This window comes from Homalodisca vitripennis, chromosome 1, assembly GCF_021130785.1.
Source record: "Homalodisca vitripennis isolate AUS2020 chromosome 1, UT_GWSS_2.1, whole genome shotgun sequence".
NCBI classification, from domain to species: Eukaryota; Metazoa; Arthropoda; class Insecta; order Hemiptera; family Cicadellidae; genus Homalodisca; species Homalodisca vitripennis.
This window is the reverse complement of record NC_060207.1, coordinates 27,875,007-27,889,672: the sequence shown is the minus strand read 5'-3', so window position 1 is coordinate 27,889,672 and position 14,666 is coordinate 27,875,007. Positions and strand designations below refer to the sequence as shown.

The window sequence follows — 14,666 nt, the reverse complement described above, 5'->3', positions numbered from 1 at the left end:
CGGCTTTTCATTTACGTCGACTATGTGAGCTCGGCACTATTAAGCATTCGTGCTAACACCACTACCAACATAGGATCTGACCTTCACATTAACACTCCTCAGACAACAGTACGTAATAAGTACAAAACAACGGGTAGTAGTCACAGATTAATTACTGCAAGAATCCCTTGGTAGCTTAGAAGACGGCTTTTCATTTACGTCGACTATGTGAGCTCGGCACTATTAAGCATTCGTGCTAACAGCACTACCAACATAGGATCTGACCTTACATTAACACTCCTCAGACAACAGTACGTAATAAGTACAAAACAACGGGTAGTAGTCACAGATGAGTGAGGGAATTAATTACTGCAAGAATCCCTTGGTAGCTTAGAAGACGGCTTTTCATTTACGTCGACTATGTGAGCTCGGCACTATTAAGCATTCGTGCTAACAGCACTACCAACATAGGATCTGACCTTACATTAACACTCCTCAGACAACAGTACGTAATAAGTACAAAACAACGGGTAGTAGTCACAGATGAGTGAGGGAATTAATTACTGCAAGAATCCCTTGGTAGCTTAGAAGACGGCTTTTCATTTACGTCGACTATGTGAGCTCGGCACTATTAAGCATTCGTGCTAACAGCACTACCAACATAGGATCTGACCTTACATTAACACTCCTCAGACAACAGTACGTAATAAGTACAAAACAACGGGTAGTAGTCACAGATGAGTGAGGGAATTAATTACTGCAAGAATCCCTTGGTAGCTTAGAAGACGGCTTTTCATTTACGTCGACTATGTGAGCTCGGCACTATTAAGCATTCGTGCTAACAGCACTACCGCGTTCTGATCATTACGTTACTACTCCCTAGACGGTTAATTAGTACAAAACGAGTAGCATTCAGTGCTCAGTGCCACATTAGTAACATCTGATCCTAGTAAACAACAACATTCCGAATATTAAGGAGAGTCACTACTGAAAATAAGTAAAAAAATCAAGATTTTTAAAAGTATCTTTTTATGTTCATTTTAGTATTCTAGGTTATGTTTCAGAAGACAAATATATTATTAGCCATGTTTCAACTTCATTTTTATATAAAAAAAAACACATTTTTTATAAGTTATTCTATTTTATCATAATTTGGAATATTGTATCATAGCAAATACTAGCAGATATTTACTTGTTGTTTAGTATGACAATACGTCACCTTTATTTATAAACATATTTACTACACAAGTTCCTTATATTCATAAATGATAATTATTATAATAAATTTTTCTTCATATTAAATGTTCAAGAAGAAAGGTGACATGCCAAAGGTTTTGACAATTAGCTAATGTGCTGATTTGACTTAGTGGTGAAATAAGGTGGAATAAACCATTTTGTGCTGCTGCATGTGATTATTTTGTTCTATTTACCACATAACTAATTATGGGTAGAGTGGAGAACATTAGGCATAATATTGCACTTCGACACAACTTGCAACTTGAAAGCAGGCGCCATATACATGTAAGTATTTATTTTATTTTATGCACTTGTTGTATTATAATGTGACAAAAACAACATGTGCCATATGCTGCAAACAGGCATAATTAATAAAATAAATAAATAAAATAACATAAATACAGATTTATTCACTACGTTTTTTTGTTTTATTCCAGTTGGCAGATCATGTTCTTATTCAAACGCTGTTTACCAAAAGTTTAAATATTCATATTTTTCACGACAAAATTCGATACAAATCTAAAACCAGTTTATCTACACTATCCAAATTTTACCATTTATTCTGTACATATGCATGTAAATATTTAGATAGACAGATATGTATATAGTTTTGGTGTGCACAAAAATTAAACAGATACATTTTCCTGTATAAATTAACTAAATTACAGATTGAATAGCTTAAAATCCTTAAAAATTATACAAAAATTTAAAAAAAATCTATTGAGTACTTTTTAGAGAATATCAATAAAACAGCCTCCGTAATTAATAAAAATTATTAATTTTTTTCCCGCCAAAATGTATATTTTTGGGCTAACTTAATATTTTTGTATTATAAATGTGAAAGCGCCTTTGTTTGTTTGTTTTGCTTTTACGCGTAAACTATTCAGCCAATTGTATTGAAATTTTACATGGACATTCGGATGAATATAGGCCTATTCTTATTTCGAAAAACGCTCTGTGCTACGCCTCACTGGTTTCTAATGTTGCGAAAAATCCCATCTTGGTCTCTAAAGTTGTTAAATATTAATTAAAATATCATGTCTAATGTAATCAACTGTTTTGTGTAAACATTGTTTATTATTTTCTATTTGCTTACATTTATAGCGAGTAAATTGTCTAGACAGTTTTTATTTTATTAAGAATTAGGAATTTAGATTTCAGCGAATAGGTCAGTATTAATCTACCTTAGAAAATGTCCTAAACATAAGACGGCCAGAATTTGACTCCGAACACCCCCTTTGAAGCAGTCGACTATGTTTCATGAAATTTCGCTGGACAATTTAAACTAATGTTACCACTTCCAGCTAAGTTTTCTAAAATATAAAAAAGTTTTACTAATAAATTTTAAAGAAATAATATAAAACTCATTGTATTTTCCTCCTTTTGACAGAAGTAGGCTTTCCTCTAAATCTGTGATATATTTTTCTTTGATCGGAAAATAAAACAAAATCAACTATGGAACAAATACATACCAAAGATCGAAGCAAATTACAATGCTCCCATAATTATAAACATCTGTCTAGTCCATATATTGTTGATCGTATCAACCAAGGCAAACGGCACCCCCACACAACATTGGCATCGGGAATATAATTCACTTTCGAACTCACAGTGGTGCATAAATTGTGCAAAAACGCCTACTACATAGCCGTGCAAATGGAGCGGGTATATGGTGGTAGTCTGCAGATATAAAGATTAAACAAATGTTAGTCTAGACTTTTACACTATACATTTAAGAGACTGTTTATGAAAACGTATCGTATCTAAATTGTCCTTTTGACAAAAGTAGGTTTCTCCAGACCTATATACTATCTATTTCCTTGAGATGAGGAAGAGAGGCAAAGTCAGATTTGGAGCAAAAAATACTAAAGATGGAGTAGATTAAAATGACCAAAAATATACACTTTTTAACTAGTTTTCTTGATCGTGTTCCAACAAGGCCAAAATCAAACATTGGCGATTGGCGCCGGAAATATAATTTTATAAAAGTGCTCATACAGGTTCGAAGAACCTGCGGTAGTCCTCAGACTTGCATAATATATATTTCAGTTAATATACTTATTGCTACGATGAAGTATAAAACATTAAGGCCTTATTTTTTAACGCGCTACAAGCGTAGGTTACGAGATACTTTGTATTCGTTATGGCCATCGACAGCTAACCATGAATACATCGACATACATAATGATCGGAAATTTTCCTAACGACCCGAGAGTTTGTTGGGTGGCAGGTTAAACCCATCTACCATGAAACTACAACGACAGTGGTTATACCATAACGACGATGGAAGAACACAAAGGACCAAAGGCTGTGGGTGTGGGTAGGTTTAAGCCCATCTACCATGAATACAAAGGCAGTGTATAACGTAAACGATGGAAGGTCCTAAAACGGATCGAAGAGTTTGTGAGTTTGAGTGGTAACTTAAGGACCATCTACCATGAATAACATCGGCAGTGGGACAAGTGTTGTAACATAACGATGAGAAGATGTCCTAAACGACGCGAGAGTTTATGGGGTGGGCAAGTTAAGCCATCTCTTACCATGAATACATAGGCAAAAATGTTTTTATACGTAACGATGGAAAGGCCCTAACGACCGAGAGTTTGTTTAGTGAGTGGGTAACTTAAGCCATCTACCATGAATACATCGGCAGTGGGCAGTGTTTTGTACATAACGATGGAAGGTCCTATACGATCGAGAGTTTGTGTGAGTGGGTAAGTTAAGCCATCTACCATGAATACTAATCGGCAGTCGGGCAGTGTTATCTACATACAACGAGGAAAGGTCCTAACGACCGAGAGTTTGTGAGTGAGGCCAGGTTAAGCCATCTACCATGAATACTGATAATAATGAAATAATGATTTTATTTCCTCCACAAAAAATACAGTTTCGACAACAATCTACATTCTAGGAATAAACACTGCCACTTCATCCCAGTAGTGTGGCAGCGCAATAATATCTGATAGTGAACAAAATAATGTTTATGTAGCGAGAGTCCAAACTCTTCTTATTAATAGACTGCTCACGTCCGTGCCGAGCCTGCTAATCAACTGAACTCTAATCTTATCAATACAAATTGCCTTATTTGGACTAATGTGTACTATCGAATTGATTAGCCTATTAAAACTTAGTCGTGTTACTATATTACGGCAAACAGGTAAATATTTTAAAACAGCGACAAATAATATGAAAATAAATATAATACACCTATATACAAATAAATTAATATTAATAAATTGAGGTAATAAAATTAAATACACCTAGCTATTTACAGTTTTAACAAAATACATATAACGAGACGAGAAACCAAGAAATAAGCCAACATACCAATTGAATAAATTTATACAAGAAGTATTGTTTAAGAAACTGAAATTACTATTTCAAAATAACACTCATTTTTTCATACTAATACTAAACACTTTTACTGTGCTACAGTCTTTAACTTCAGAAGGGCAGTTGATTAAAGTATTATCCTTCGCCAGCCTCAACGATATTTAAAAGCAATGTCTCAAACAACCGATTTTCTTTACTTTAGGCGTTCTTAAAAAAAGTATTTGCACTAAGTTTCTTCGTTCTTCTATACATTAAATGGATTGTGCCTGTATTACCACACTTCTCATAAATAGAAGAGCCTTCACATAGCACCTTAAACAACAAAAAGATGTTGTAAAGGTAATAATCTTAGCTGAGCAGTATATGGGAAAAGAACTTCAACGCTCTTCCGATTTTGGTTTAAAATTATTTTAAAAAATGGATCTGAATAACAACGGAGGCCATGTTTTGTTTATTTTATATTTAAAAAGTATTCCTCCCCAGCATTGATCGCATACTGGCAAGCCTGAGAGTCAACTTAGTGCAAAATAATAGTGTACTCTCAACAGCTTTTCACCACAAATATTTTTTAAAAAAATAAAAAATTTTCCGTAATGAGGAATTTTAATTTTTTATATAAATAATTAATTAATATGATTTTTCCCACGTTAAGTTTTGTATCTAAAAATACACCAAGATATTTGAAAGCTGAGTCTACTTTCCCTATACAGTTAGACCGTAGTACAATAATTAAGTTTTGAGGACAGTTTTAGGAATGTGGTACTCTCAAATTCAGATTGGAAAATGAAAACTCTAAAATCAAAATTTATATATTTTAGTTTTGATAACATTTATTTTCTATTTTATTACTATCGCACCAGATTCTTAAAATTGCCAAGGTCCTTCTGTTTATTTTTGTCTCCAGGCGATGAATACATCGGCAATGTGTATACATAACGAATTGGAAAGGTCCTAACCAGCGATCACATAAAGAACCAATCTTAATATTGGTTCCTTATGTGATCGCTGGTCCTAACGACCGATAGTTTGTTGGTAGTCATGACGACGCTGCACAACACTAGGGAAACTATTGTCTCCGTGAAATTATGAAACCCGTCCACACGGTTCTGTAAGCACGCGGGTGAAGACAATTTTTTAACTAAATGAAACTATTAAGTACACAACAATCGTTATTACTTTTGTTTTGACAACACACTTCGTTATTTCATTACCAGGAAACTCCACAAATAAATATTTACAAATCGTTTGAAGAATATTGTCCAAGAAAATATAGATTTTTAAGTCTAATAATAAAATAATTCATTTGTTTCATTTCATTTCATTTATGCTAAAAGAGTACTTAACTTTTCTTTGTTGAGTTGCTAGCGTAATGTAAGCTTATTATTTAATTTATGCAGTTAAAACAATTTATCAAGACATATGCTTCCAACACATAATAAAACGTTGTTTGAGCACCAATTCAAAGACAAACAGTAAATGTACTGAAGCGTTGTGTTTTGTTTCAGGTTTGAGTTGTTTCGGTTATTGATTTTGTAGCAAAGTGACCTTTACAATAGCCATTTAATAAGGCTGAGACACAAAGTGCAGGCTGGGATATGGTGCTTAGCTATAAAGGCGAGTTATGACTCTGATGCTTGTTTCCAAAACTATTTTTACACGCAGAAAGGAACTATTTTCTCAGAAAGCACCGAAGGTTATACGATTTTATATCACCCACTTTATTTAAGTGCCTATCTCAATAATAACACGTAAAAAAATTAAAGCCATCGTAAAAAAAATATAAACTTGCTATTGTGTTAAATAATAATAATAAACAAAATTTAAAGTCATGAAACTTTTTTAATTTGAAAAAGTGGTATTTACGGAAAAGGCGCGCACACACAAATACATATGCGCACATACTGTGTTATTCCATTACAGATATTCCCCATGTAAATCAAGTTATTGAGAGCACTTCACTAAAATAATGTATTGGATATTACCTTGAATGCAGTAAATTTTAAAAGTCCAATGTCAACAATCAAGCGTAGATCGAGTTGGATTAAAAACAAACACTGAAATGGGTGACCCCTACTAATATACAATTATGATCAGCTTTTCTTATAGTAAAACACTTACAATTTGCAAATACATTGCACTTGCTAAATTGAGCTGTTAAAACACATGTGTATATAAATAACATTAACAGCGCTAATGTAACACCGAAGTAGCTACATTGACACCAACAGTGACGACATTCTCTCTTTAACACCGACTGTATCCAACACACTACCATTGCTGCTGCAGGCGCTAAATTTTATATTACTTGAATTTGAAATTTATAATATCCATTATTATGACATGAATGACAAAGTTTTAATTTGTGATCACACTGAAGACTTGATAAAATACAACATACGTGAAACGTTTGAATTTTGTATTATAAGTAAGGCAGATGGACAACTATGCCTTAAGGACTTACAATTCTAATAAGGGTTTTCTTAATTTTTGCATAAATAAATAATCATATAATCATTGCTATATGAGTTTTGAAGGTGTATATAAATAAAGTCAAGACATTTAAAAAGTGAAGTAAAGGCGGTTCTTACCATTGTGTAAACGGATGTAAGTCGCTGCAAGTCTAAGGATGCTGGTTTTGTCCAGTTTCTTGGGGGAGAAGCTGATGATGGGCACGAGGGTCGACAGCTCATTGATGAAGAAGTTTAGCTTGTCCCGCCGCATCTTCTCCGCCATGTTCCGCATTTGGCGGTTGGAACTGAAACAAGAATTGTACATTAATTATGGGAACGCTGATCTTGTTTACTTGATAAGGCACGAAGCTGATGATTGAGGTTATGTTGGGCACCTGTGCACGACACGGAGAAAGAGAAATTTAATCTCTTAATAAACCTCAGGGGATTCAGGAAAGTCTCTTAAAGGTACATCTACACTGGTTAAACATTCGCGACGGACATGTTCGTCAAACAATATGGTGTTGACAAAAATGTTTGCCGAACATTTATTCGATGATTTTCATATAAACTATGGTGTTCGCTGTGAATTCAGTGTTTGCTTTGTCAGTGAAAATTGATGTTAGTGCGGTCGCCATTTAATTGCTTTCTGCTGCGAGTATAAGTTATCGGCCATCAACAGAGTCGTCGATGGCGGCAGAGGCAGTTCGATACGAATATAGTGGTGACATTTCGGAGCTGACGACATATCGCCAGTTCTCCAACTTCTAATTTCGAACAACATTAATAGGTCCTGAAATTACTGAATACAATACGAATTTTTGAAAATCAATAAGTGTGAAAGATCGACTAACAGTTACATTGAGGATGTTCCCGAGTGGTGACTCTTATCCAAACAAAGCACATGACATGAAGCACAGTTCCAGAAGTCTGCACAGTATTAGCGTCTGTAGCGTTATCTGTTTATAACAAACACTCGTATGAAGACACCACCATCTGCTGAAGCACCTGATGGTAAGCACGTCGTGTATTAGTCATCATAAACCACAAAGTACACTTTAATACAGTGTTAATGGCATTTGTGGATGCTATTTATTTTTATACGTGGATGTGTGATGTTCAAGGATGGATGTCAAGTTAGGATGTACGATGTAAGGGTTTTAAAAAAGTGAACTTTTGGAGAAGCGAGAAAATAAACAGGCGAACTTATCTCTCGATAAAACTTTACCTGGAAAGTTATTCGTGGTGCCCTACGTCATTCTAGCAGATGACGTTTTCGCACTTTTTGAGAGCATTAATTACTGAACATCCAGAGCCTTTGCATGTTCAAAAACGCATCTGGGATTTTAGGCTCTGTTTTCAGAACTGTGTTACGGTGTACATACAACACAAACACACTTGAAACACAAAATCACGGCGAGAAACGGGCTGCAGCACAAGTGGCTCTTATGAGGCCAAAATTTTGGCTGAACCGAAAGGGCCGCGCACCGAATACCAAACTTTTGCCAGCGAACAATCCAATGTTCGCTGACAGTGTTCGACGAACGATGTTCATCCAAAATGTACTTATCATTTATTCACTCTGAGGAATGGGGATGGGTTTTCATACGAGGTTGCGATGTTCATACTCGGCAGCTCTTACTTAATGGTCAGACCAGCGTAGTATTAATGACGTCATTACCAAGTTCAAGACTAGACGAATTGGCAACTTGGCAGTGTGCCGGCCCACTGCTGCCAAGTGTGGCGCACAAACACCTTTCACACTGTGAACACTAACACATACAACAATACGGATTAGTCACTGATACACAGTAACAGAATTATTAATAATTTTATTAAATAATAACGAACACTAACACATACGAGTACAACTTTATAATTAGCAAAAGGTTATAAAGCTTGTTTATAATTAATGTTACAACAAAAAACATGCACATAAATTCTTAAGATTTGAGTTACAAACCACAATGCTGTAAAGTTTCTTACGTTCGTAAAATAATACACTTCGGTTCATAGACCTACATTATGTGTTTGTGTAAACTATCTTGTTAAATACAAGAGTATTTATTTTTCCATTAGGACGGTACACGAGTAACAGTAAGAATGTTCAAATAAAGAGTTTAAACATGTTATGAAACATAACTATTGACTGTAAATCAAACGATAAATGTGAAATTCGGGTCACTGAAAAAAATTAAATAATTAATTTATCATAATATTTTGTAGAAGTATTAATATCAAGTATAGCCGCTGGCAAGGAAAGTTATTGTATGGCATTATTTTGTACAACTCAACACTTAGCATATAATTAGAGCTTCGACACCAGTAACATTTAGTGTAAGGCAGTATGTATGCCGACATATGAAAACTGAGAAAAAAATAAATCGAAAAATAAAAGTATAGAACACCGCTAGAATTAAATCAAAACTTTGGCATGAACAATTATAGAAAACACACGAAACTTGATTCTAATAATATTTTGCGATAAGCAACCAAAGCGGACAACATATTTTAAAATTTGCTCAACCTCTAATTCCATACCCTTCTCCGTGGCCCTCCTCCGACATGGTGGTAAAACTCTCGAACTCGTCGTTGTCAAGACCACTCACTAATGTTGCTTCCGACACTTTAGTCAGATCTTATCTCCAGCCTTGTTTACTCCGTTAGCGTACACTCAAGGATTGTGGTTGGTTCAACGTTTATTCAAATAAAAATAGTTTCAAATAAAATGACATTGTTTCAATAAGTTCAGTCGTCAAGAAATTATTCACCTCACTCTGAATTCATTTATATATAATTTATTTATTACAAATGTAATGCTAACCATCAATAGTCTACATCAATAATTGACGTTCATTTTACACAAGAGTGCATTGTATGTGCTTACTAAACTAAATAGCACCAAAATTTACACTGTCAAAATGATTTTATTATTACAACAGCTTTGATTCTTTTACATTTTACACGTAGCGTACCTTAGGAGATGTCACAGCACTGATACTGCGCACAACCACTTGAGATCGTGTGCGGAGGAGAGAACTTATCGCCTTTCATCGCAATCGGATTATCAGAATATTATCCCACGTAACGTAAAATCCTTCTATACTAGTCTTGGGAGTAGCAACACATTAAAAACATATCCTTAATCTCGTAATTATCTCTGAAACTACACCTGTCGATATAAGAATATATGCAACGTCACATATATTATGCAGATTACTAATTTCTACAAATTATTAAAAAAGAAAGGTTTGAATCATGCTGCCGCATGGTATTTATTGTCGTATATCTGGGACTGATAATTATTCAAACTGGCCTTTAGGTAAACAGTGAATAAACCTATGGCTGTTAAGCTAAATGATTAATCATCTCCGAACTTAAGAAACATTCACAATTGGATAACATACTAATTTCCATTTCTATTTAACACGTGGACTGAGAAAGTTACGTAGATTTCAGAAATGTGATCAAGGCGCATGGTGCACACTGTTGATATTACGAATGTGGTATTGTACGCAACATGATAGCCGTTACACATGGAATAATGTTACAGTAAATAATATTGTGTACACTGTTTCATCCACTGTTGCGAGCCTTAACAAATGTGCACAAAACATTTAACGATTATTTGAAAAAAGTTGTGCTAATTTCACAGTTATGGGGGTTTAACACCGGAATAAAACTGATTGGAGTTGATAAGTTGTTTCTGTTATATACTACTAAACGAACAATTTAAAATCCTGTGCAAATACGAAAAAACAGCCATACATGAAAGTTCAGGTTATATCAGACAAGTACATAAGCGCATAAAAGGAGTCGTGTTTTCTTACAACTACAAAACGTTTTGTTTCACTAGAAGTGTACCCGTACTACTCGGAGAGTTGTCAGGAGATGTGCTCTGAGATTTATTTTATTACACCTTGGACAAGAGTTTGTCTTTCATCAGCTACCTTATTTCGTATCATTTCAGAAGTATCAATAACATCTTATTAGTAACAGACACTAGCGAACAATCAGCAAAGGAATAGCTGAACTCTACATCCAAGAATCTAAGAACGAACTAGGAAGTTGTTAAACCTATTAATAAAAGACACTAGCGAACAATCGGCAAAGGAATAGCTAACTACACCTTTGAACTCTACTGTAAAGTATTTAACAACGAACTAAGATGTTGTTAAACCTATTAGTAACAAAAACTAGCGAAAATAGTAACTAAATGAACGGATGAACCTATTAATGGCAAGTATCGCCACACATTTCCAAAATAACTTGCAAATTACGAGGTTGCTAAATCTTATTAGTATAAAGCTGTAGTGAACAAGTAGCCCAGTATGCTGCATTGATGTTGCTGAAGTCATTCTTCCAAAACATAACTAAACACAAACACCAGACCAGACACTAGCTTTATTACATGTGCCGAGTCGAGCATACGAGTATATATCTCTACTTCTATCTGCGCAGATGAGTAAGCAGAGACAGTCAGTCACAACTTGAACTGCGTGCTCTCTGTATCTCTCAGACAGGAGAGTAAACCGAGCACAGTGCAACTGTACGCTCTATACTTACAGGATACCTGGGGGAGGGGAGTAAGCAGAGACAGTCAGTCACAACTTGAACTGCGTGCTCTCTGTATCTCTCAGACAGGAGAGTAAACCGAGCACAGTGCAACTGTACGCTCTATACTTACAGGATACCTGGGGGGAGGGGAGTAAGCAGAGACAGTCAGTCACAACTTGAACTGCGTGCTCTCTGTATCTCTCAGACAGGAGAGTAAACCGAGCACAGTGCAACTGTACGCTCTATACTTACAGGATACCTGGGGGGGGGGGAGTAAGCAGAGACAGTCAGTCACAACTTGAACTGCGTGCTCTCTGTATCTCTCAGACAGGAGAGTAAACCGAGCACAGTGCAACTGTACGCTCTATACTTACAGGATACCTGGGGGGGTGGGGAGTAAGCAGAGACAGTCAGTCACAACTTGAACTGCGTGCTCTCTGTATCTCTCAGACAGGAGAGTAAACCGAGCACAGTGCAACTGTACGCTCTATACTTACAGGATACCTGGGGGGGGGGAGTAAGCAGAGACAGTCAGTCACAACTTGAACTGCGTGCTCTCTGTATCTCTCAGACAGGAGAGTAAACCGAGCACAGTGCAACTGTACGCTCTATACTTACAGGATACCTGGGGGGGGGGAGTAAGCAGAGACAGTCAGTCACAACTTGAACTGCGTGCTCTCTGTATCTCTCAGACAGGAGAGTAAACCGAGCACAGTGCAACTGTACGCTCTATACTTACAGGATACCTGGGGGGGGGGGAGTAAGCAGAGACAGTCAGTCACAACTTGAACTGCGTGCTCTCTGTATCTCTCAGACAGGAGAGTAAACCGAGCACAGTGCAACTGTACGCTCTATACTTACAGGATACCTGGGGGGGGGAGTAAGCAGAGACAGTCAGTCACAACTTGAACTGCGTGCTCTCTGTATCTCTCAGACAGGAGAGTAAACCGAGCACAGTGCAACTGTACGCTCTATACTTACAGGATACCTGGGGGGGGGGAGTAAGCAGAGACAGTCAGTCACAACTTGAACTGCGTGCTCTCTGTATCTCTCAGACAGGAGAGTAAACCGAGCACAGTGCAACTGTACGCTCTATACTTACAGGATACCTGGGGGGGGGGAGTAAGCAGAGACAGTCAGTCACAACTTGAACTGCGTGCTCTCTGTATCTCTCAGACAGGAGAGTAAACCGAGCACAGTGCAACTGTACGCTCTATACTTACAGGATACCTGGGGGAGGGGAGTAAGCAGAGACAGTCAGTCACAACTTGAACTGCGTGCTCTCTGTATCTCTCTGACAGACAGGAGTAAAACCGAGCACAGTGCAACTGTACGCTCTATACTTACAGGATACCTGGGGGAGTAAGCAGAGACAGTCAGTCACAACTGAACTGCGTGCTCTCTGTAGACAGGAGAGTAAACCGAGCACAGTGCAAGTACACTTACAGATACCTGGGGGAGGAGTAAGCAGAGACAGTCAGTCACAACTTGGAACTGCGTGCTCTCTGTATCTCTCAGACAGGAGAGTAAACCGAGCACAGTGCAACTGTACGCTCTATACTTACAGGATACCTGGGGGAGGGGAGTAAGCAGAGACAGTCAGTCACAACTTGAACTGCGTGCTCTCTGTATCTCTCAGACAGGAGAGTAAACCGAGCACAGTGCAACTGTACGCTCTATACTTACAGGATACCTGGGGGAGGGGAGTAAGCAGAGACAGTCAGTCACAACTTGGAACTGCGTGCTCTCTGTATCTCTCAGACAGGAGAGTAAACCGAGCACAGTGCAACTGTACGCTCTATACTTACAGGATACCTGGGGGGGGGGGAGTAAGCAGAGACAGTCAGTCACAACTGGAACTGCGTGCTCTCTGTATCTCTCAGACAGGAGAGTAAACCGAGCACAGTGCAACTGTACGCTCTATACTTACAGGATACCTGGGGGGAGGGGAGTAAGCAGAGACAGTCAGTCACAACTGGAACTGCGTGCTCTCTGTATCTCTCAGACAGGAGAGTAAACCGAGCACAGTGCAACTGTACGCTCTATACTTACAGGATACCTGGGGGGGGGGAGTAAGCAGAGACAGTCAGTCACAACTGGAACTGCGTGCTCTCTGTATCTCTCAGACAGGAGAGTAAACCGAGCACAGTGCAACTGTACGCTCTATACTTACAGGATACCTGGGGGGAGGGGAGTAAGCAGAGACAGTCAGTCACAGTCAGTCACAACTTGAACTGCGTGCTCTCTGTATCTCTCAGACAGGAGAGTAAACCGAGCACAGTGCAACTGTACGCTCTATACTTACAGGATACCTGGGGGGGGAGGGGGAGTAAGCAGAGACAGTCAGTCACAACTTGAACTGCGTGCTCTCTGTATCTCTCAGACAGGAGAGTAAACCGAGCACAGTGCAACTGTACGCTCTATACTTACAGGATACCTGGGGGAGGGGAGTAAGCAGAGACAGTCAGTCACAACTTGAACTGCGTGCTCTCTGTATCTCTCAGACAGGAGAGTAAACCGAGCACAGTGCAACTGTACGCTCTATACTTACAGGATACCTGGGGGAGGGGAGTAAGCAGAGACAGTCAGTCACAACTTGAACTGCGTGCTCTCTGTATCTCTCAGACAGGAGAGTAAACCGAGCACAGTGCAACTGTACGCTCTATACTTACAGGATACCTGGGGGGAGGGGAGTAAGCAGAGACAGTCAGTCACAACTTGAACTGCGTGCTCTCTGTATCTCTCAGACAGGAGAGTAAACCGAGCACAGTGCAACTGTACGCTCTATACTTACAGGATACCTGGGGGAGGGGAGTAAGCAGAGACAGTCAGTCACAACTTGAACTGCGTGCTCTCTGTATCTCTCAGACAGGAGAGTAAACCGAGCACAGTGCAACTGTACGCTCTATACTTACAGGATACCTGGGGGAGGGGAGTAAGCAGAGACAGTCAGTCACAACTTGAACTGCGTGCTCTCTGTATCTCTCAGACAGGAGAGTAAACCGAGCACAGTGCAACTGTACGCTCTATACTTACAGGATACCTGGGGGAGGGGAGTGAACAGAGACAGTCAGTCATCAGTTTCGCATACTGGATACGCTCAGTCACAAC

General features: G+C 38.1%; 1 protein-coding gene across 1 annotated transcript in view; it reads right to left on the bottom strand.

Annotated features, from left to right (window-relative positions):
- LOC124358667 (aryl hydrocarbon receptor nuclear translocator-like protein 1) overlaps positions 1 to 14,666 on the bottom strand; it is a 172,111-nt gene that overhangs the window by 37,996 nt on the left and 119,449 nt on the right. The window contains exon 2 of the mRNA XM_046810974.1: positions 7,137 to 7,303. Within this exon, the coding sequence (XP_046666930.1) occupies positions 7,137 to 7,303 (167 nt within the window). The remainder of the gene's footprint in view (positions 1 to 7,136; positions 7,304 to 14,666) is intronic.